General features: G+C 48.4%; 1 protein-coding gene across 1 annotated transcript; it reads right to left on the bottom strand.

The window, feature by feature from the left end:
- Positions 1-970: 970 nt before the first annotated feature.
- Positions 971-19768, bottom strand: LOC140186100 (cyclin-dependent kinase 2-associated protein 1). Its single transcript, XM_072239975.1, has 4 exons — positions 19693-19768; positions 15688-15785; positions 5761-5887; positions 971-1462 (listed from the first exon to the last, which is right to left on the bottom strand). The coding sequence occupies exons 1-4, from the start codon at positions 19766-19768 to the stop codon at positions 1389-1391; spliced, it is 375 nt and encodes a 124-aa protein (XP_072096076.1). The 3' UTR covers positions 971-1388.
- Positions 19769-24281: the final 4513 nt, after the last annotated feature.

Raw genomic sequence — 24281 nt, 5'->3', positions numbered from 1 at the left:
TCATTGAAACTGGTGGGATCACTCTGCTGCCAGAGAGGGGAGACTGTCTTTTGCTCACTGCTGGAAAGATGAGAGGATGTGACTGTGCCTAGAGAATGTTAGCCAGGTTTTCTGTGTTTTGGACCCAGATACGAATATGGACCTTTTCTCCCCCAGTCTTATAGCTTTTTTATATTCTGTGGTTTTTTTTTTGCCCAATCTTTCTCAGTTTTTTTGTGTACACGGGAGGGAGATTTGGGGAGGTCAATCTGCCTGTTCCATTTTTGTTCATTTTTTTTTAAATGCAGGGAGGGTGGGACCTTAGGGGTTGATGATTCTGCTGCTGTTCTTTTCTTTCTTGGTTTCATGGCTATCTGGAGAAGAAGAATTTCAGAGTTGTATACTTTGATAATAAATGAACCTTCGAACCCTATTGAATAATGAAAGGCCTCAATAGAGTGTATGTATAGAGGATGTTTCTATGATTTGGCAGGTCGGCGGGGGGGGGGTGGAAGAGTCCAAGATCAGAGGACACAGCCTGAGAACAGAGGGACGTCCATTTAGAACGGAGGTGAGGAGGAATTTCTTTAGCCAGAGTGGTGAATCTGTGGAATTCACTCCCACAGGCAGCTGTGGAGGCCAAGTCATTGGGTATATTAAAGGCAGAGGTCGATAGATTCTTGATTGGTCAGGGCAATGAAGGGGTACGGGGGAGAAGGTAGGAGGCCGGGACTGAGAGGGAAATGGATCAGCCATGATGAAATGTCAGAGCAGACACGATGGGCCAAATGGCCTGATTCTGCTCCTATATCTTGTGGTCTAAAAGTTCAGGAAGGAGTCTTCAGCTGCTCAATGAGGAACACAAGTCAGACTATTTGGAAAAGCTCTCCACAGTTCAGACTCAAGGTATTGTTATGTCGAAGTGTCACTCCACGTGAACGGTTCATTGTGAAACGCTCGCCTTCCAGTCCCACTCACAAGCCGAAGGAGGTACTAAAAAATCAGCTTTATTTCAGCAATACAAAGGCAGCTTTGAACTTCTGTACAAATCTATGAAACTAAACCCTGATCTATTCTTCCAGTTTCTTGTGTGCAAATACTTTTCCTTCCAATTACATTCTTGTGCCCTGCTTCCAATAAACTCCAGAATGTAACTCTGGCCTGGCAAGGGTGATCATGTTATTTCCAAAAGACTGAACAACATCACCTGGCCTTTTGTTACACTGAGCTTATTGTCCTCAACAAAGTAGTACGATTGTATCAAGAGTTCTCCGGATATATACTGTACATGGTTTTGGTTCGAATACAAAAAATAAGAAAAAAGACGACAATCGTGTGGTCCGAGAGGTGGTTGCACAGAAAATTACTGAGGTTCTTTTCTGAGAGTTCGTTGTAATCTCAAAACAATGTCAAAGCTGTGATCTGGCATTGCGTTCAGTTTCGATGAGGCATTCCTGCACGAGTCCTCGCGCACGCATTATCCCTAAACAGCAAAGAGGAGAATGATTAGCCAACCCAGCACTCACTACAGACGATTCAACAGAAAACAATTCTGCCCCCATAACCACCCATCGGCATATCCCAATTAAAGGCCGTGATTGGATTTGAATTCCCAGCCTCTGGATTACTGAGCAAGGAAGCCGGGATAACTATCACTGAGGATGTATGTGGCCTGACTGGTGGGTTTGAAGGCAATGGGAACTTCTACTCCAGGAGATACAGGAGCAGAATTAGGCCATTTGGCCCATCTAGTCTGCTCCACAGTTTCTTCATGACAGATCCATTTCCTTCTCAGCTCCAATCTCTGGCCTTCTCCCCAGATCTCTTCTTGCCCTGAAAATCAAGAATCTGTCAACCTCTGCCTTAAATACACCCAATGACTTGGCCTCCACAGCTGGCTGTGGAATGAATTCCACAGACTCACCACTCTCTGGCTAAGGAAATTCCTTCTCCTCTGTTCTAAAAGGAAGCTGAAGCTAACAGTATTCTGAGACTGTCCTCTCTGGTCTTTGAGCCCCCCACCATAGGAAACATGCTCTCCACATCCACTCTATCAAGGCCTTTCACCATTCGATAGGTTTCAATGAGGTCACTCTTCATTCTTCTGAATTCCAGTGAATACAGGCCCAGAGCCATCAAACACTCTTCATATGACAAGCCATTCAATCCTGGAATCATTTTCATGAACCTCCTTTGAACCTTCTCCAGTTTCAGCACATCCTTTCTCAGACAAGGAGCCCAGAACTGCTCTCAATACTCCAAGTGATTTATAAAGCCTCAACATTACATCCACTGTGTAGTGTTTCAGTTATGCTGCTATAGCAAAGATGTGGTCAAACTGGAAAGAGTTACAAGGATGTTGCCAGGACCTGAGAGCTGAATTACAGGTTGGGGTTGGCCAGGCTGGGTCCTTATTCCTTGGAGCACGGGAATGAGGGGTGACCTTACAGAAACATTTAAAATGATGAGGCATGGACAAGACTCTCCCCCAGGGTAGGGGCAGTCCAAAACTAGGGGGCACAGATTTAGAGTGAGAGGGAAAAGGTTTAAAAGAAACTTGAGAGGCAGCATTTTTGTCCAGAGAGTGGCCAGAGGAAGACAGGGTACCATTGAAGAAGCACTTGAAAAGGTCCCAACCTTTTTTATACCATGGACCATTGCCATTAAGCCTTGGCTTTGAGGGATATGGGCCGAACGCGGGAAACAGGTGGGCACCATGATTGGATAGACTGGCTGGCCTATTGCTCTATGACCCTCAGCTCCTGGACCACACTGAGCAGGCACACAGGAGTCTCCTCACAACAGCAGGTCAGGAACCAACGTGGCTGGACTCCATCTGATCAGAAGTGTGACTGAGATGACATAACAGCCCATGACCTGACTCAGCACCAGCGAGCTCCAGGTGCCAAATTAATGTTGTGAAATGTTCTTGCCACTGGACCCCAGAGCAGAAACAGTAACTAAACTTAGAATGCAAAAGGATAAGATTAGAAACTTTACAAATCACTGGTGAGAACACAGTCATAGAAAAGTACAGCACAGGAAATGGCCACTTGGCCTGTCTAGTCTGTGCCCAACCATTTAAACTGCCTGCACCGGTACCATAGCCCTCCACACCCTATGTACCTATCCAAACTTCACTTAAACATTGAAATCGAGCTCACATGCACCACTTCTGCTGGCAGCTCATTCCACACTCTCACCACCCTCTGAGTGAAAGAGTTTCCCCTCATGTTCTCTTTAAACTTTTCACCTTTCACCCTTAACCCATGACCTCTGGTTGTAGTCCCTCCCAACCTCAGTGGAAAAAGCCTGCTTGCATTTACCCATCTATACCTCTCATAATTCTGTACACCTCAGCACATCTCCTCTCAATCTTCTATGTTCCGAGGAATAACGTCTCAACCTATTCAATTTTGCTTTATTAACTCAGATCCTCCAGACCCAGCAACATCCTTGTAAATTTTCTCTGTACTCTTTCAACTTACCTACATCTTTCCAGTCAGTAGGTGACCAAAACTCCACACAATACTCCAAATTAGGCCTCACCAACATCTCATACAACCACAGGTGGAATATTGCGTGCAGGTCTGGTTGCTGCACTATTGGTGGGACGTGGCAGAGGAGATTTACTGTGGTGTCACCTGGGTTGAAGAAATTCGAGAAGCCAGGTTTGTGGCCCTGTATGTGAAGGAGGCTGAGGAGGTATGTGACATTATGAAAGGCATGGACAGGGTAGATAGAGCTTATCAGTCGTGGCTGGCAGCTCAGCTAGGAGGAAATCTCTGATCTCAACCCTCCGCTGCCTTGCAGCTACACCCACTCATGGGGAAGGCTTTGGGAGTAAACCCCTGAGGAGGAATCAGGAGCTGGAGTCCCTAACGCAGTCCTACATTGAGTTCAAACGCTGGCTGCCAACTCCTGCGACGCCGCTGGTGCCTCTCTGCAGTTCCTTTTCGATTGCTCCCCATCGTACTGCCCTGGCTCGTGTATCACAGACAGCTGGGACTCGGCATCCATGGTCGACCCTGGCCTCCAGAAGGCAGGGAGATGGTCCGAATCTTTTCCCTCCAGAGTTCAGGTATGAAAGTAAGCGGGTAGAGGTTAAGATCTGAGGCACTTGTGTTAATTAAGAACAGCGTGGTTGATAACGGGAACATTACCAGATCAGGACGTGGTGAACTCAGATACATTTAAACTGCATTTGGACAGACATTTAACGAGTCACGGCACAGTGCCGGCAAATGGGACTTGTGCAGCCAGAGTCCAAGAGGACGACAGCCCAGAAACAGGCCATTTGGCCCATCTAGCCTGTGCTGAACTATTGACCTGCATGCCCCTCCCATCCAGCTTGTCCATTCATTACGTGCCATATCGTCTGACATGGGCGATCATGTCTTTCCATGACCGTGATTGTCCTTGGCAAATGTTTCTACAGAAGTGGTTTGCCATTGCCTTCTTCTGGGCAGTGTCTTTACAAGACGGGTGACCCCAGCCATTGTCGATACTCTTCAGAGATTGTCTGCCTGGTGTCAGTGGTCACATGACCAGGACTTGTGATCTGCACCAGCTGCTCAAACGACCGTCACCACCTGCTCCCATGGTCACCTGACCCTCATTGGGGGGGGGGCATTGCTAAACAGGCGCTACATCTGGGGGACCTGCAGGCTAGCGGAGGGAGGAAGCGCCTTCCACCTCCTTTGATAGACATGTATCTCCACCTCACCCGTCCACACAGCTCTGCAAATTTCTCATAAATGTTGAAATCGAGATGGCATCCACCACTTGCTCTGGCAGTTCGTTTCACACTCTCACCACCCTCTGAGTGAACAAATTTCCCCGTGTTCCCCTTAAACTTTTATTATAACTTAGTTGATTTTACATCTTGCACCGTACTGCTGCCACAGAATAAATTTCAAGACACACTGTATGTCAGTGATAATAAATCTGGTGTCCTCTGGAGCGCCGGACGCTGAGGGGAGATCTGACAGAGGTTTGTAAGATTAAGAGAGCCACAGGCAGAGTGGACAGGGAGCATCTGTTTCCCAGGGTTGAAATGTCTAATACCAGAGGGCATTGAAGGGGAGAGGGGGTCGGTTCAAAGGAGATGCAAGGGACAAAGTTGTTTCTTTGATTTTTTAAAAAAACACAGGGAGTGGGGGGTACCTGGCATGGTGCTGGAGACAGAAACACTGGTCATTTAGACAGACACATGAACGGGAGGGGAATGGAAAGATATGGACATTGCGCAGGCAGAAGAGTTTGTTCAGTTGGTTATTTGAATAGTAATTTGATTGGTTCAGCACAACACTGTGGGCCAAAGGGCCTGTTTCTGTGCTGTACTCTTCTATGATCCTGATAACACAACATTTCGGATCTGGGGCCACCCAGGAAAGGCAGGTCCGACATCCAAGCATAGATATTGTGGGCTGAAGGTCCGGTCAAGCATCCCTCGTGTCCTTTAAACAATTTGTTAACTCAGCTAGAGGACTCCTCACCATTACAAACTCTAAGAAACATCATTTATTTAAAAATTCAAACATTCTCCAAGTAGCAGGTCAGGTACCATCTGCAGAGAGAAGTATAATAAGTCAGCCATGATGGAGCAGACTCGACGGGCTGAATAGCCTAATTCTGCTTCAACGTCTTGTGGTCCACGTGGCTCTCCTGAGAGGCTCATCAACCTGAAACGTTAACTGTCCCTTTTCTACACAGACACAGCCTGACCTGACGAGCAGTCAGCACCGTGTCTGTTTCGGCTTTCCACTGTGCTGCCATTACCTCGCTTTAGACGCTCCATTGCGCTTTTATTCCCAGCGTACGATGGCCGAACGTCTTTCCGCAGCTCTTCAATTATAGCCAGCAGCTCCGCATATTTACTCTGTGGTGCCTGGCCGCTGTTCATTGTCTAACACAGGAGACAAAGGGTTAAAAAACAAATACACTGACCCCCGACTGTTCTGTCACGGTTGATAAGGGGGGGGGGGGACAACACACCGGGCCGAGGGAGGGGAGGGGGAGATCCTGGATCAGAGGTAATAAAACGTAGCCTGATCAATGTAGACTACAGGAACTTCAGTCATGCCTCTGGTAAGGTCCCACAACATTAGAGCCCATGAGATTCCAAGATTCACGATAGTTTACTGTCATTTCCAGTCATCATCACGATGTGCCGTGACATACTGACGTGACCATGATGTTCTTGGTAAATTTTTCTACAGAAGTGGTTTGACATTGCTTTCTCCTGGGCAGTGTCTTTACAAGATGGGTGACGCTCGGCACAGGAGTGCCTGTATATAAGGTGACTGACAGGAAATGATAAAGTAGTAGTGGTTGGGGTTGTGGAAGGGTGGAGGTGTCAATCAGCCTTACTGCTTGGGGAAAGTAACTGTTTTTGAGTCTGGTGGTCCTGGTGTGGATGCTACATAGCCTCCTCCCTGATGGGAGAGGGACAAACAGTCCATGAGCAGGGTGGGTGGGATCCTTCATGATGTTACTGGCCCTTTTCCAACACCCTTCTGTATCTATGTCCTTGATGGCGGTCCAGCTAGTGCCAGTGATGCATTGGGCAGATTCAAGGTGAGCGGACAAATTGGATCAAAACTTGTGGAGGACTGCATTTGTGATTGGAAACCAGTAAGCATGGGCTGGCTGGTGGCGCAACGACATCGGTGCTGGACCCGGGAGAGGAGGTTCCCAGGTTCAAAACCAGTCAGCTCCGCTCCCGAGCACGCTTTCCATCCGTGCCAGGTTGAGTGTCGAGACCGCAACTCGACCTCGTAAAAATAAAAGGGAAAATACTGCGAAAATATCTGTGTGAGGAGTGGCACGCCACACAGTCTCCCTCTCTCTCTCGCTCCGCGCCTTGTAAAAGCCATGAAAAAGACATCATCACGGACGCACGCACGGACACGCAGACGCACAGGCTCGCATGCACGCAGACGCCAAAAAAAACAGTAACCATAATGTCCATCAGAACACCGTATTTGGACATTAACAAACAATTTGGATGAAGACAGAGGAGAAATGGCCAATGAGTTATTGATATTGATACTGAGAAGGGCAGGCTTAAGCCACAGGACTATATGGACGAGTTCTGAAGTGGACAGTGGAACTCCCCTCCCCAACTCCTTTTGTGACAGAGGTGAGGGGAAGGGGTTGCCACAGTTACGTAGCAGTCAGTGCGATGCTATTACAGCTCAGTGCGTTCTGCTGTTCAATTCCGACGTCCTCTGTAAGGAGTCAAGAGTCATAGAACACCACAGCTCACGCCTTTCGGCCCATCTAGTCCATGCCAACCCATTTAAACTGTCTATTCCCATCGACCTGCATCAGGACCATGGCTTTCCATACCCCTACCATCCATGTACCCATACAAACTTCTCTTAAACATTGAAATCGAGCTCACATGCACCACTTGCACTGGCAGCTCATTCTACACTCCCACCACCCTCCGAGTGAAGAAGTTTCCCCCACAAACTCCCCTTAAACTTTTAATCTTTCACCCTTAACCCATGACCTCTCAGGGAATAAAGCCTTAACCTACTCAACCTTTCCCTATAACTCAGGTCCTCAAGTCCCAGCAACATCCTTGTCAATTTTCTCTGCTCTCTTTCAACCTCATTTACATCTTTCCTGTGACCAGAACTGCACACAAAATTCCAAATTAGGCCTCACCAACGCCTTATACAATTTCAACATAACACCCATCTCCTGTACTCAATACTTTGATTTATGAAGGCCAAAAACTTTCTTTACAACCCTATGTACCTGTGACAGCACTTTCAATGTATTCCCAGATCCCTTTGTTCTACCACACCCCTCAATGCCCTACCATTCATTGTGTAAGATCTACCCTGGCTGGTCCTACTGAAGTGCAAAGCCTCCCACTTGTCTGCATTAAATTCCATCTGCTGTTTTTCAGCCCATTTTTCTAGCTGGTCCTGATCCCACTGCAAGCCATGATAGTGTTCCTCACGGTCCACTACATCCCTTATCTTGATGTCATCCACAAATTTGCTGATCCAGTTAACCACATCATCTAGATCATTCATTTAGATGACAAACAACAAAACTCGGCACCGATCCCTATGGCACACCACTAGTCACAGGCCTCCAGTCAGAGCGGCAACCACCTACCACCAGTCTCTGGCTTCTCCTGTGAAGCCAATGTCTAATCCAATTTGCTACCTCATCTTGAATGCCGAGTGACTGAACCTTCTTGACCAGCCTCCCTTTTCAAAGTTCTTGCTAAAGTCCACGTAGACAACACCCACTGCCTTGCCTTCATTCACTTTCCTGGTAACTTTCTTGAACACTCTAAGATTGGTTAGACAGGACCTACCACGCACAAAGACATGCTGACTATCCCTAATCAGTCCTGGTCTATCTGTATAGGGTCCATGACTCCCTACCACATTGACTCACATCTACAGGGTCTGTTTTGTCTCCCGAATAAATACAGATGCAAGAAATCCATTTAGGATTTTCCCCATCTCTTTCGGCTTCACACATAGATTACCATCCTGATCTTCCGGAGGATCAATTTTGTCCCTTGCAATCCTTTTGCTCTTAACATATCTGTAGAACCCCTTAGAATTCTCCTTCACCTTGTCTAAGTGGGCCCCTTATCTAAGAAAGGATGTGCTGACTTTGGAGGGGGTTCAAAGAAGGTTCACGAAAATGTTTCCAGGATTGAAAGGGTTGAAATATGAGGAGCGTTTGATGGTTCTGGGCCTGTACTCACTAGAATTCAGAAGAATTCATCGAAACTTATCAAATGTTAAAAGGTCTCATTAGAGTGATGTGAAGAGAATATTTCCTGTGCTGGGGGAGTCCAAGATCAGAGGACACAGCCTCAGAAGACAGGAATGTCCATTAGAATGAAGATGAGGAGGAATTTCTTTAGCCAAGAATGGTTAATCTGTGGAATTCGTTGCCACAGGCAGCTGTGAAGCCCAAGGCATTGAGTATATTTAAGGCAGAGGTTGATAGATTCTTCATTAGTCAGGGCATGAAGGGATACGGGGAGAAGGCAGGAGACAGAGGCTGAGAGAGAAATAGATCAGCCTTGATGAAATGTCTGAGTAGACTCCATGGGCCAAATAGCCTAATTCTGCTCCTATATCTTATGGTGATATCCAAAAAGGAGGAGAATCTTATCTGCAAGCCAAAAATAAACAGGGAAGACATAAAACAAGTACAGAACTTTTGCTACTTAGGAATCTGGGTAACATCAGATGGCAGGTGCGACATGGATGTCAAAAGAAGAATAGGGATGGCAAAAGTCAAGTCAAGTTTATTGTCATTTCGAACATAAATTGCTGGTACAGTACACAGTAAAAACGAAACAACATTCCTCCAGGACCATGGTGCTACATGAAACAACACAAAACTACACTAGACTATGTGAGACAGCACAAGGCTACACTAGACGACGTAAAACAACATCAAAACTGCAGTAGATTACAGACCTGCACAGGACTACATAAAGTGCACAAAACAGTACAATAACTAATAAACAATAGGCACAGTAGAGGACAAATTACAATATAATAATAAATGATGTAGGTGTCAGTCTAGTCTCTGGGTATTGAGGAGTCTGATGGCTTGGGGGAAGAAACTGTTGAACAGTCTGGCCGTGAGAGCCTGAATGCTTTGGTACCTTTTGCCAGATGGCAGGAGGGAGAAGAGTTTGTGTGAGGGGTGTGTGGGGTCCTTCACTATACCGTTAGCTTTATGACACCTTTACGAGAATGAAGAGTATACTGACCAACACTAAACTAGGCATGACAACCTGCCTCAGAGTACTGAAATGTTACATTTATCCAGTTATGTTATATGGATCAGAATGTTGGACAATATCTAGTAACATGAGAAAATGAATTGTAGCAGCAGAGATGTGGTTTTTGAGGAGGATGCAAAGAATATCATGGACGAAATGAATATCTAATGAGGATGTCATGAACAGAGCAAGCACAAAAAGAGAAATAATGTATGAGATCATGAAAAGGCAACATAACTTTGTTGGACATGATTAGGAAAGAGGACTTAGAATGCACGGTAATTATGGAAAAGACATAAAGGGAAGAAAGCAAGAGGAAGACAAAGACAAATGATGATGGAGACAGCAGCCAGAGAACTGGAAATGAGTACCAATGAATTGATCCACTTGACCTGAAACAGGAATGTGTGGGCCATGGCAGTCAAAGCTCAAACTGGGCACGGCACCTGATGATGATGATGGTCTGCCAGAGCAACCTCATGTCTTCTTTTAGCCCTCCTGATTTATTTTTTTTAGTTCTCTTGCATTTATTATATTCCTTTAAGTACCTAATTTTTTTTTAACCTGTCTATACCTGCCAAGCACCTCCTCCTTTATCCTAAACAGGGCCTCAATATTTCTCAACAACCAAAGTTCCCCAACCTATTATCTTTACCTTTTATTCTGACAGGCCCATACAAGCTTTATACCTTCAAATTTTCATTTCTGAAGGCCTCCCAACTACAGCTTTGCCAGAAAATAATCTGTCCCAATCCACACTTGCCAGATCCTTCCTGATGTCATCAAAATTGGCCTTTCTCCAATTTATTCTTAACCTGAGGACCAGACCTGTCTTTTCCATAATTACTTCGAAACTAATGGCATCAAGTTCTCCAATACAAACTTCTGTCACCTGCCCTGTCTCATTCCCTAATAGCAAATCAAGTATCACACACTCTCTAACTGGGACTTCTATGAACCGATTAAGGAAACTTTCCTGACCACATTTTACAAACTATCCCTCCAGCCCTTTTACAATATGGGACGTCCTAGCCAATACGTGAAAAGTTAAAATCCCTTACTATAACATCTTTATCTTTCTTGCAACAGTCTATGATCTCTCCATACATTTGTTCCTCTATCCTGCAGACTGTTGTGTGGTCTATAATATTCATTCATGGCTCCGTCTGTCTAAGTAGACAATGGGTGCGCTCGTTCCGGGGCGTAGACCCAGGCGATGAATATGGAGATCCTGGGCTGCCCAGACATCAAGGTCCCCCTCTCAGCCTCGCGGATGTGGTCCAAAGGAATGCGAAGCAGTACATTTGGCATCAGCTTGGCTGCAGGAGCGGCCGGGAGGTGACGTGATATGTCATCCAACTGCCTTAGGGGCTCCACTCCGGACTTGTGCAGGGTTTACTCCTTAGCCTTCTCTTCTCCCGAAGATACCCACAAGGCAGTGGGATCCGTAACCCTGGATAGAGGCCCATACCGGGTACTGTCAGCCAGAGCCAGCTGAGCCCGGGACTCGTGTAAGGCAGGGTCGTCACGCCCTGTAGTAGTGACATATGGAGCCACTACCCACTACCTTAGGTCTATAATATAATCCCATTTATATTGTCATACCTTTCTTATTCGTCAGTTCTACCCATAACGCCTCACTAGACGAGTCCTCCAGTCTGTCCTGACTGAAAACAGCTGTGACATTTTCCCTGACTAGTAACGCCACCCCTCCCTCTTTTATCCCTCCCACTTTGTTACGTCTAACCCCAGAATATTGAGCTGCCAGTCCTGCCCCTCCTGCAACCAAGTCTCACTAATGACTACACTGTCATATTTCCCACTGTTGGTCCACGCCCTGAGCTCATCTACCTTTCCTGTGATACTCCTTGCAATGAAATATACGCAGCTCAGAACATCAGTCCCTCCGTGCTCAATCTTTTGATCCCTGGCTTCCTATGTCGGATTAACAATGCAGCATTAGCAAATCTGCCTACTAGGATATTAGTCCCCCTCCAGTTCAGGTGCAAACCATCCTTTCTGCACAGGTCCCACCTTCCCTGGAAGAGAGTCCAATGATCCAAATATCTTATGCCCTCCCTCCTACACCAACTGCTTGGCCAAGTGTTAAACTGTATAATCTTCCTAGTTCTGGCCTCATCAGCACATGGCATGGGTAGCAAACCTGAGATCACAACCCTGGAGGTCCTGCCCTTTAACTTAGCACCCAACTCCCTGAACTCACTTTGCAGATCCCTCCTACCCCCGTCATTGGCACCAACATGGACCACGACCTCTGGCTGCTCACCCTCCCATGTAAGAATACTGAGGACTCGATCCGAGATGTTCCGGACCCTGGCACCCGAGAGGTAACAAACCACCCGGGATTCCCAACCTCGGCTACAGGACCTGCTTTCTGCTCCCCTATCACTACAGCTCTCTCCTTCAGCTCCTCCTGGCCCCCTTCCCTTCCCTCCCGGCAAACACAGCCAGAGACCTGACTGCTGTGGCTTTGCTCTGCTTGGTCGTCACCCCTCCCCCACCCAAGTGTCCAAAGGCTCTGAGGACGAGAACTGTTGTTGGGAAGAACGGCCACAGGGGTACCCTGCACTGGCTGCGTATTCCCTTTCCTCCTCTTGGTGACCACCTGTGTCCTGCACCTACCTCCCTGTATGTCCCATTTCCCACCCCCCAGCCACCCGAATGATCCAGAGTTCACCCAGTTCCAGCTCCAGCTCCTTAACACAGTTTGTTAGAAGCTGCAGCCGGATGCACTTCTTGCAGTTGTAGTCATCAGGGACACTGGAGATCTCCCTGCCTCCCTACATCCCGCAAGGGGAGATTTCACTCTCCTGTCTGACATCTCCACTGTGGTAAGTGTACAAAAGAATAAATAACAGGGGGCAGAAAAAAATCTACCTATGACCTACACCAGGGGTAGGCAACCTTAAGCACAAATGATTTTCTAGCGTGTGTTATTCATTAATTTGAGGCAAAACGTAACTAGATGTATTTAAATAGATACTTCCAAAATTTCAAGTTTTTTATGGCATTTATCTGGCCCACCATCTGCTCATTAATATGCGATCCGGCCCACAAAGGCAAAAAGGTTGCCAACCCCTGACCTACACCTCTCCCACTCTAACACTGGCCCACTCACACAATGGCCGCTCCACTTAAACCCAATTGTGTTTTATTGGACCTTGCCAGGTGCCTAATTATGCACAATTCAATTACCTCTCGGGAACTGCAGTGCGCAAAATGTGCTGACTGCCCCCCCCTTGCTTTTAAACTCGCTCTCCCTCTAAACAATCCTGTGTCTCCTTGAGAACTGTGGCATGCGAAGTCTGTACAGTCGGCCCTCCGTACCTGTGGATTCAACCAACCGCGAATTAAAAATATTCAGCGGGGAAAAAAACTCCAAAAAGCTCCAAAAAGCAAAAGTTGAATTTGCCCTGCGCCGAGCACTACACTGAATTCACGCAAATGAAGTGATGTGTAGGCATACCCTGCTGTAGCCTCCCGCTATTTCACAGATCCTCAGTCTCTGTCCAGCACTCATTATCTGAGCATTGTCCACCTCGCGTCTCGTTCGTTCGCTACTTGTGTTGTGAGTGGGAGGAGGGAGATTAAGGCTAGTAAGGGATCGCTGGCTAGCTATGTAAAGCGCTACAGCCTCAAGAACTTAAAGATCACGGGAGAATCAGCATCGGCTGATGCCCAGGCAGCATCAGTGTTCCCAGAAGAGCTATGATGGTTGCGTCTGTACTGAGCATGTACAGACTTTTATTTTCTCGTCATTATTCCCTAAACAATACAGTATAACAACTATTTACATCACATGTACATTGTATTAGGTATCATAAGTAATCTAGAGATGATTTAAAATATGCTGGAGCATGTGCATAGGTTATATGCAAATACTATGCTATTTTATATAAGGGACTTGAGCATCCATGGATTTTGGTATCCACGGGGGGGTGGGTCCTGGAACCAATCCCCTGCGCATACGGAGGGACGACTGTATGTCCTCCCGCTGTCCAAAGTCCTACTGGTTAGTAGGTCAATTCACCATTGTAAATCATTTCATGATTAGGCCAAGGTTAAATCGGGGGTTGCTGGGCAGTACAACTCAAAGTGCCTATTCTGCACTCTCTGGTTAAATAAACAAGTATCCTGTCAGGTCTCTGTTGAGGATAGTTGAGAGCACAGTGGGACCTGAACGCAGAGAGCCCCGAAGAGGGCGTTTAACCTCCTCCAGTCAGACTATCTGAGATTGCCAGGTGAACAAGCATCATGTTGCCCAGTAAAACCTCTTTGCAATGTGTGTGTTGTGTGCACACCCAGCGCGTATGACAAACGGAGAACTGGCAGCAGAGTGTGAGTGTGGGAATGAGTAATAGGGCAGAGAGAGACAGACAGACAGACAGGACAGAACACGGGCAGCAGAGGGGAGGGTGCGGAAAATGTGCACGCAGCTGGAACATTCAAGGATTGGACGGGGATCTATGATCCAACTCTGAATAATAATCATCTTATTTATCGAGAACTTTTCATACAGATGTAATTGAAAGTGCTTTACAGTGGGATAAAGTGCAAATATGAAAATAAAAGACAAAAATATGCTAGTTAAAAGCAAGGTTAAATTAATAGGTTTCGAGCTGAAGGTTAAAAATGTCAACTGAGTCTGTATTAAGTTCCACAGTTTAGGGACCCGGTGCGAGATGCCGCATTCACGGACCCTGGGACTGTCGGGCAAATTCTCTCAGCCTCGCCTCAGTCGGTTAAATCTCTCCAGTAAGTTGATCTGATCGGTGCCGGAGGAGCCTTGCGCAGCAGGAATAGCTCCGTGATACCGAACCCGTACCGGGAGGGACTGGGCAGCGGAGGGTCAGAGGGATTTGTACCAGAGTCTGCCCCGGACAGCCTCTGGGAAACAGGTTCGATAGCGAACTGATGGGACGCGTGAGAAACCCACAGAGGAGGGAAGGTCCCCGGTCTCCCAACAGCCCGTGGTCGCTGCGGGTCCAGACACCGTCGGTTGGCAGGCGTTTACGCTATTCCCCGGTTTTGTAGGCTCTACCCGGGACTGGGTCCGGTCCGCCCACAGCTCTCAGACACCGGGGCTGGTCCGGGACGCCCACCGCTCCCCCACACCGGGGACCCCGGGACCGGTCCGGTCCGTCCGCCGGTCCTCCACACCGGGTACCCCGGGACCGGGTCCAGGCCGCCCGCCGCTCCGACACACCGGGGACCCCGGGACCGGGTCCAGGCCGCCCGCCGCTCCGACACACCGGGGACCCCGGGACCGGGTCCAGGCCGCCCGCCGCTCCGACACACCGGGGACCCCGGGACCGGGTCCAGGCCGCCCGCCGCTCCAACACACCGGGACCAGTCTGGTCTGCACACCGGGGACCCCGGGACCCCGGGACCGGTCCGGTCCGTCCGCCGGTCCTCCACACCGGGTACCCCGGGACCGGGTCCAGGCCGCCCGCCGCTCCGACACACCGGGGACCCCGGGACCGGTCCGGTCCTCCCGCCGGTCCTCCACATCGGGGACCCCGGGACCGGGTCCAGGCCGCCCACCGCTCCGACACACCGGGACCAGTCTGGTCTGCACACCGGGGACCCCGGGACCGGGTCCAGACCGCCCGCCGCTCCGACACACCGGCGACCCTGGGGCCGGTCCGGTCCTCCCGCCGGTCCTCCACATCGGGGACCCCGGGACCGGGTCCAGGCCGCCCACCGCGCTCAGGCACCGGGAACTGCGACAAAGGGAACCCCCGGTGTGCGGACCAGGTACCGGTGGGGAAAGCGGCCCGACTCCCCCTCTCTCGCCCAGTCCGCGGCACCGGACCACCGTCCCCTCCCCCGGGGCTGAGCCCCACCGCCCGGACACACGAGTCCCCAGCGGCCCCGCCGGCCTCCGGACCGCGACCTCTCACCTCCGACCTCCCTCCGTCCATCTCAACCAACACTTCCGACGCGTCGCCGCCCTCATGTCTCCTCCGCGCTGCATGCCGGGACCCTGACGCCACGTGGTCTGGGAGCGACACAAGCGGGGTAGCCCCCGGGTCCTACCGCCCGTGGTCAACTAGAGACCCCGACCACGTGTTCAGGCTCTCGGTCACTGAGAGCGGGACACCTCCTGTCTTAATCTGAAAGCAACGCACACAAAATGCTGGAGGAACTCAATAGGTTAGGCAGCATCCGTGGAAAAGAGTCAGCCTGAATCGACGTTTCAGGCTGAGTGAGTCCTGAAGAAGGGTCTCACTCCGAAACGTCGACTGTTTACTCTTTTCCAAGGATCCCTGGTCTGCTGGGTTCCTCCAGCATTTTGTAGCATCGGCAGTTTTTTCGTGTTTGTGTTCTTAATCTGGTTATGTCAGTGTCACAGGTACCGAGTATTTTGTTCATTGAAAGTTCCGAAGTACATTTATGTCGAAGTATAATACAACCCTGAGATTCGTCTCCTAACAGGCAGCCAGGAAACAAGAAACCCAAAACAAACCCCATCTATGTGAACAAAGACTGTCTAACACCCAAAGTGTAGAGAAAAATACACATTCCATATCCATTAAAAAATAAAATAGCCCATAATAAAGACGAAACACCCAAGGTGCCGTGTAAAAAAAACACAATGCAAATAGTAACCGCTAGCAGATAGCGTTTCTGGTCTGAAGTCCGCAAGAGAATCCCACAGTTCAGCGCAGAACCGGGTAAACGTCGTGGAGCAGCGATGCGAAACATCCTGAACCCGGTGTTCAATTCTCCATCCGAACATTCAGATGGGATCATTGCTGTATGCATTGAGATAGAGCAAGGTAAAACGGAGTGTGTTATAGTTACAGAGAACGTGCAGAATCAGGTTTAATGTCACAGGCACGTGTGGAGAAATGTGTTGCTGTGCAGCAGGACAATTTTATAATACAATACATGTTATAAATGACATTACAATGTGTATATACACTGTACTCCTGCTTTCAGTCGGCGCGGATCCGAAATAACATCTCCTCCTTGCTGACCATCAACACTGGCGCACCTCAACGATGCATGTTCTGTTCTGCTCTCTCTCAAACACCATCTGTAAATTTGCCGCACTATTGTTGGCAGAATCTCAGATGGTGACGGGAGGGCGTACAGGAGCGAGACGGGGCAGCTGGTTGAGTGGTGTCCCAGCAACAACCTCGCACTCAACCACAGAATTGATCGCGGACTTCAGGAAGGGTAAGACAAGGGAACACACACCAATCCTCACAGAGGGATCAGAAAAAGAGTCTTTAGATCAGGAGACAGAGAGGAATTGAAACGTGTGCCAACGAGCTAAAGGAGAAGATGAAAGTAGCGAAAGAGGAATACAGGAGGGAGCTGGGGAACAAGCTTCGGCAGAGTAGCCCACGGGAGGTGAGGAGAGGCATGAGGAACAGAGTAGCCCACGGGAGGTGAGGAGAGGCATGAGGAACAGAGTAGCCCACGGGAGGTGAGGAGAGGCATGAGGAACATTACTGGCTTCAATCAGCCGAGTTGTAGAGCCTCAGAATGCAGCCGTGAATGGGCTAATGAGTTAGACCAATTCTTCAATATATTTGACAATTGTCCTCAGCACACCAGTCCAGGTGCCGAGCAACCCAATGCTTCCTCAGCACCAGTGCCCTACCCTCCTCCCCCCTCCAGTTCAACACATGGATGAACAACACAGGCTATCACAGTCTATATCCCTGCACCTACCATCCACACCTCCACATACCAAATGCTATCGTCCCAATCTTTACCTCCCTCAGCCCACTTTCCACCAACTCCCCAGTAATCATGGACTCACTTTCACTACTGAGCAGGAGAGAGGGGCTCTGGGGAAACCCAGACACGGCAAAGTTTTGGGACTGGATGGTGTGAACCCCAGGGTCCTGAAGGAGTGTGCTGAGCAGCTGTGTGGAAATCTCCAGCGCATTTTCAATCTGAGTCCCGGCCTGGAAAGGGTCTCAACTGTGTGGAAAACATCCTGTGTGGTCTCAGTACCCAAGGAGGGCCAACCAAAAGTCTTGAATGACTACTGTCCAGTGGCCCTGACCTCACACATCATGAAGACCCTAGAGAGGCTCGTCCTGGCTCACGTCCGACCCCAGTCAGATCAGCCCTCAATCCCCTGCAGTTTGCCTACCAGGAGCACACTGGAGACAATGATGCTGTCATCCACCTGCTGAACAGAGCCTGCTCCCATTTGGATGAGCAGGGCAGCCCTGTGAGGATCATGTTTTTTTAATTTCTCAAGGAAGTATTTCTTCAATACATACAGCCCTCATTGCTGGGGGAGAAAGCTCCATTCAATGCAGGTTGGCACTTCCATTGTATCCGGGATAACTGCAGACCAGTTTGTGCAGCTTCACAGCTGTGTGTCAGACATGGCTATAAGCAGCACTGGGGCCCCACAGGTGACTGTATTGGCTCCCTTCCTGTTTACCCTGTATACCTCGAACTTTAAATACAACACTGAGTCATGTCATCTGCAGAAATTCTCCGATGACTCAGGAATAGTTGGGTGAATGAAGGGAGGACGGGAGGATGAATACTGGGCCCTGGTGGAGGACTTTGTCAAATGGTGCAAGCTGAATCATCTGCAGCTCAACATCAGTGAGACAAAGGAGATGGTGATGGACTTTAGGAAGACTAACCCTGCACTGCTCCCTGCCTACTCCTGATAGTGAGGATATAGATGTGGTGAGGACCTACACGTACCTGGGGTGCACCTGGATTACAGACTGGAGTGGAGCACCAACACAGAGGCTGTGTACAAGGGCCAGAGTCACCTCTACTTCCTGAGGAAACTGAGGTCCTTTGGAGTATGCAGGCCTCTCCTTCACATGTTTTACCAGTCTGTTGTCACCAGTACAATCTTCTATGTGGTAGTGTGCTGGGGCAATGGCATCAACACGGGTGCTGCCAACAGGCTCAATAAACTGATTAGAAAGGCTGGCTCTGTTATAGGTGTCAAACTGGACACACTGGAGGTTGTGGTAGAACAAAGGACCCCACGGAAAACCCTGGCAATTCTGGACAACATTTCTCTCCCTCTGCATGCCACCTTGGCTGAACAGAGGAGCAGTTTTCGTAACAGGCTAAGGCACCTGTGCTGCTCCAAAGAGCGCTGTATGAGGTCATTCTTACCCTCAGCCATTAGGCCCTATAATGAGTCAATCTATAGCTGGGGAAGGGTTGGTTCCCTCCTGCTAGACTGTTTGAGGTAACTTGTTTTTATTCTTTCTGCTTCTCTTCTAAAATTTGTATATTTGTATATCTGTGCACTTGTAATGCAACTGTGAAGCTGTAATTTCCTTTGGGATCAATGAAGTATCTGTTATCTAAGTGGAGAGAGTGAGCAGGTTCAAGTTCCTGGGTGTCAGTATCTCTGAGGATCTGTCCTGGGCCCAACATATCGATGCAGCTACAAAGGAGGTACAACAGCAGCTAGATTTCATTAGGAGTTTGAGGAGATTTGGTATGTCACCAAAAACATTTGCAAATTTCTACAGATGTCAGTCAGTCAGTGGGTGCAGTCCCAAATCTGGGGTTGGTGGCTATGCACCTGCACCTTCTTCGATCTTGCGACAGCACCGAGTACAGCCTCTCCTCCAGTTTGTTTTCGCTGGCCGCCTTGGCACCGCCCGCCGCAGCCCCTGCCGAGCTCGAGCCCAAGGCCGTATCGGCCTCCAGCCGCGGCCGCTTCTTCGAGCTCGGCGCTTCCTTAGGCGGAGGCCTTGGGCAGGTCCAGGCAGACGGTGCAGCGCCCAAGTTCATCATGTCTCTTCTAACTCGGTGCATAGCGTACGATTCGTAGATTCGAGGTGAGGCTTTAATCTCTTCCACGGAAGATGGCCGTTAGCTCACAAGGAGCTCATCTGCCCTTTGTCAGGTCTTTGTTTTAGTCCTGCTGGGTGTCTTCACACCCTCCTCACCAGCCCAAGTCGCCGACCACTCGACCACGGCCCCAGCCAAGCGTCGGGCGCCTGCCGGACTACAGATGTACCACATTCTAACTGGCTGCAACACCGTCTGATATGGTGGTGGGGATGGGGGCTACCACACAGGGTCAAAGTAACTGCAGAGAGTTGAAAACTCAGCCAGCTCCATCATGGCCATCCCCAACATCATGGACATCTGCAAAAGGCAATGCCTCAGAAAAGTGCCATCCATCATTAAGGACCCCCACCACACAGGACATGCTCTCTTCTCATTGCTACCATCAGGGAGGAGGTACAGGAGCCTGAAGACGCACACTCAGTGATTCAGGAACAGTTTCTTCCCCTCTGCCATCTGAACACTGAACCCACGAACACTACCTGACTACTTTTTAATTTCATTTTTGCATTATTTATTTAACTTAACATTTAAATATATATATTTACTGTAATTTACAGTGATTATTATTATGCTTTGCAATGTACTGCTGTTGAAAAACAACAAATTTCATGGCTCATGCCGGTGATATGAAACCTGATTCTGAATAAGCCATGCAAGAACAGAGGGAGGTTGTGAGGTTGAGGGTCTGCCTGACGGCAGGAGGGAACTGCAGGAAGAAGCAGTTCGAGAGCATGGTGGCACATGCTTTCAGGCTAATGGGAGAGGGGATGACAGAGAGTGCCCAGGGTGCGTAAGGTCTTTGATTATGTTGGCACAGGCGGAGCAGTTACCCGAAGAAGGGTCTCGGCCTGAAACGTCAACTGTTTGTTCCTCTCCATAGCTGCTGCCTGGCCTGCTGAGTTCCCCCAGCGTTCTGTGTGGTGTTGCTCTGCTGACCAGCATTTGCACAATCTCTTGTGTTGCTGTCATACCAAACTGCTTGTGATCTGCTCAACTCCAACCTGATCCCAGAACTCTCTGTACTCACTTTCAAGGACTCTACAAGTCATGTGCCGTACTCAGTATTATTTATCTGTTTAGTTTTGTATTTGCTCAGTTTTGGACTTTTGCACATTGGCCCTTGGTCAGTCTTTGCTCGTGTGCAGAGTCTCGTTGACCTGGGGAAACAACTGAAGATCCCACAGCACGTCGTCAAGACCAGCTTGAGACCAGGCATCCTCCTGGTCTCCGAGGCAGCAAAACACGTCACCTTGCTGGTGCTGTCAGTGCCCCGGGAGCAGCGCCTGGAACTTGCCGGATATGAGGAGCTGGTCAGCGACTGTCAGAGGCAGGGATGGAAGGGCAAAGCGCACGCCCTGGGAGTGGGCTGCCAGAGCTTCACTGGACTGTCTCTTCACAGAGTCCTCAGAGTACTGGGCTGAGAGCCATCAGCAACATCACCGAGGCAGCGGAGAAAGTCTCCAGATGCCTCTGGATGAAGAGAGCAAATCCATGGGGACCTGCAGCCCATGTTCCCTGAACACAAGTCGTGGCTGGGTCAACCACAGCTGGGTGTCTGGGGTGAGGGTGTCTGATACTGAAAGACCCGAAACACCCGATGACCCAATCAGGTTACATCAGTGTTGATGTGATCCGAGCATGGTGAGATGTAGTCTTCATAGTGAGGAGGGAGTCTGATAGGACAGGAGAGTGGACCACAGGACAAAGGGAAGGAGGAGCGGCAGGGTGAGAAGTGGGTGAGGGGGAACTAGAATGGGAAGGAGGGGAGGACTTGTTCATTTGTTGCCTGGATTGGGGAGCATGCTTTACAAGAATAGGTTGAGTGAACTCGGCCTTTTCTCCTTGGAGCGACAGAGGATGAGAGGTGCCTTGACAGAGACATATAAGATAATGAGAGGCATTGATTGTGTGGATAGCCAGAGGCTTTTTCCCCAGGGCTGAAATGGTTGCCACAAGAGGACACAGGTTTAAGGTGCTTGGAAGTAGGTACAGAGGAGATGTCAGGGTAAGTTTTTTTACACAGAGAGTGGTGAGTGCGTGGAATGGGCTGCTGGCAACAGTGGTGGAGGCGGATACAATAGGGTCTTTTAAGAGACTCCTAGACAGATACATGGAGCTCAGAAAAATAGAGGGCTATGGGTAACCCTCGGTAATTTCTAAAGTAGGGACATGTTCGACACAGCATTGTGGGCCGAAGGGCCTGTATTGTGCTGTAGGTTTTCTGTGTTTCTATATCACTAAGCTGGAGCTACCGGTGGGGACCAGGAACAGACTGGCTGACAACGATGAATGGTCTGGTGACAACTGGAGAGACAGTTGACAGCCCAGGAAGGTGGTAACCGGGATGGGGAGGCTAGCAACCCAAGCTTCGTGAGATGCATTTTTCAAAAAATTCTTTGTTCTATTGTGAATGCCAGCAAGAAAGTGAATCACAGGGTTGTATATGGTGACATATATATACTTTGATAATAAATTTACTTTGAACTTCAATACGCATCCAGACAGAATGCTTTTTGAATCATCTTGGAAATCAAAGCCGGCGGTGAAAACATCAATAATTTCAGATATGCAGATGACACTGTGTTAATTGCAAGTACAGAGGAAGAACTACAAAACTTAATTGATATAATTGTTGAAGAAAGTGCAAAAATGGGTCTATCTATCAATTGCAAAAAGACAGAATGTATGGTGATATCCAAAAAGAAGGAGAATCCTATCTGCAGGCTGAGAATAAATGGGGAAGACATAAAACAAGTAAAGAACTTTTGCTACTTAGGAAGCTGGGTGACATCAGAGGGCAGGTGCGACATGGACATCAAAAGAAGAATAGGGATGGCAAAAGACACCTTTACGAGAATGAAGAGTATACTGACCAACACTAAACTAGGCATGACAACCCGCCTCAGAGTACTGAAATGTTACGTTTATCCAGTTATGTTATATGGCTCAGAATGTTGGACAATATCTAGTAACATGAGAAAATGAATTTTAGCAGCAGAGATGCGGTTTTTGAGGAGGATGCAAAGAATATCATGGACGAAACGAATATCTAATGAGGATGTCATGAACAGGGCAAACACGAAAAGAGAAGTAATATATGAGATCATGAAAAGGCAACGTAACTTCATTGGACATGTGATGAGGAAAGAGGAGTTAGAATGCATGGTAATTATGGGAAAGATTGAAGGGAAGAAAGCAAGAGGAAGACAAAGACAAATGATGGTGGAGACAGCAGCCAGAGAACTGGAAATGAATACCAATGAATTGATCCACTTGATCCGAAACAGGAGTGTGTGGGCCATGGCAGTCAAAGCTCAAACTGGGCACGGCACCTGATGATGAAGATGACATATACAAACCTGAGGTTCATTTTCCTGCGGGCATACTCAACAAATCTATAGAATAGTAACTTTAACAGAATCAATGAAATAGCACACCAACTTGGACATTCGACCTGCCTGCAGAAGACAACAAACTGTGCAAATATAAAAAGTAAAAATAATAATAATAAATAAATCACAATAAATATTGAGAACATCAGATGAAGAGTCACTGAAAGTGAGTCCATTGCTTGTGATCAACATTGGTAAAGGTCGACAGGATGTCAGATCTCTCTAGACTCTTGCAAAAGTTGAGGCTCTGGTGAACCTTCTTGGCATCAACGTGGTTGGACCATGACAGGCTACCAGTATTCAAATGTACTGGTGAATCCTCCTGCAGTCGTTGACAGACCACCTACAGTGACCATTCTCACGGAGCATCCACATGGTGGGTCAGTCTGAGTGAGACCAGATCCCACCGACCATACAAACAGGGCTCCGTTGGAGTGAGACCGGATCTCGCTGTAGGTCAGTCTGAGTCAGACCAAATCTCACATAATAATGAGGCAGCCTACAGAGAGGAAGTTATCACCCTGACACAGAGGTGTCAAGAAAACAACCTCTCCCTCAATGTCGCAAAAACAAAGGAGCTGGTTGTGGATTACAGGAGAAATGGAGATGGGCTAACCCCTATTGACATCAATGGATCTGGGGTTGAGAGGGTGAACAGCTTTAAGTTTCTCGACATAAACATCACTGAGGATCTCACGTGGTCTGTACACACCAGCTGTGTGGTGAAACAGGCACAACAGCGCCTCTTTCACCTCAGATTGTTGAAGAAGTTTGTTGTGGGTCTCAAATCCTAAGGACTTTCTATAGGGGCACAATTGAGAGCATCCAGACTGGCTGCATCACTGCCTGGTATGGGAACTGTACTTCCCTCAATCGCAGGACTCTGCAGAGAGTGGTGCAGACAGCCCAGCGCATCTGTAGATGTGAACTTCCCACTATTCAGGACATTTACAAAGATAAGTGTGTAAAGAAGGGTCTGAAGGATCATTGGGGACATGAATCACCCCAACCACAAGCTGTTCCAGCTGCTACCATCCGGGAAATGGTACCACAGCATAAAAGCCAGGACCAACAGGCTCCGGGACAGCTTCTTCCACCGGGCCATCAGACTGATTAACTCACGGGGACACAACTGTATTTCTGTGTTATGTTGACTGTTCTGTTGTACATCTTACTGTACATACTATTTATTACAAGTTACTATAATTTGCACATTGCACATTCAGACAGAGAGATAACACAAAGGTTTTTACTCCTCATGTATGTGAAGGATGTAAGAAATAAAGTCAATT

The sequence above is a fragment of the Mobula birostris genome, chromosome 22, assembly GCF_030028105.1.
Source record: "Mobula birostris isolate sMobBir1 chromosome 22, sMobBir1.hap1, whole genome shotgun sequence".
Classification (NCBI taxonomy): Eukaryota; Metazoa; Chordata; class Chondrichthyes; order Myliobatiformes; family Myliobatidae; genus Mobula; species Mobula birostris.
Note: the sequence above shows the minus strand (reverse complement) of the source record. Positions and strands in the feature narration are given on the sequence as shown.